Source organism: Asparagus officinalis, chromosome 1 (genome assembly GCF_001876935.1).
Source record: "Asparagus officinalis chromosome 1, Aspof.V1, whole genome shotgun sequence".
Lineage (NCBI taxonomy): Eukaryota > Viridiplantae > Streptophyta > Magnoliopsida > Asparagales > Asparagaceae > Asparagus > Asparagus officinalis.
The window spans coordinates 114,172,180-114,172,682 of record NC_033794.1 but is presented as its reverse complement, the minus strand read 5'-3'; the positions used below and the strand labels follow the sequence as shown (position 1 = coordinate 114,172,682).

General features: G+C 46.9%; 1 protein-coding gene across 1 annotated transcript in view; it reads right to left on the bottom strand.

Moving 5' to 3' along the window:
- LOC109829068 (protease Do-like 7) overlaps positions 1 to 205 on the bottom strand; it is a 29,873-nt gene extending 29,668 nt beyond the window's left edge. The window contains exon 1 of the mRNA XM_020396142.1: positions 1 to 205. This exon is cut by the window's left edge and continues 96 nt beyond it. Coding sequence (XP_020251731.1) covers positions 1 to 103 — 103 coding nt within the window. The 5' untranslated portion in view covers positions 104 to 205.

Sequence of the window (503 nt, the reverse complement as noted above, 5' to 3'; positions counted from 1 at the left end):
CCGTGGCCAGCGCCCTCCTCCAGTCCTCCGCCGTCGCCGAGCTCTGCTGCTCCAACTCTATCCCCAGATCGCCGTCCATAACTAGGGTTTCGGCACCCCCCATTGGTTTGATCTAGGGCTAGGGTTTTGGGGGAGAATTTAGAAGGAGAGAGGGGAGGACAAGAGAGAGGGGGGCTTCGATGATGATGGACTGAAATTGAGTGAATCTAGGGAATGTAAGGCGTTCATGGATTTTGTCATATTAGACCTTCACGTGTTTGCTATTTGTATATTTGGCCTTCAAACCGTCTTGCTCCTAATAGGCCAAATTACCGTGCTAATATCTTCCGTGCACCCCTCTCATCGGTTCGGGTACTCTTTTAGCTTCAGAGATATTTAGATTTCTTTGGGTTAATCGCACATCAGTTCCTTTCAACCTTAATTGCTAAATAGTCTCTTACATCACCCCTGTTGTTACATCAACCTTAATCGCTAGGTGGCTAATAATCTTCGATCTTCAATTT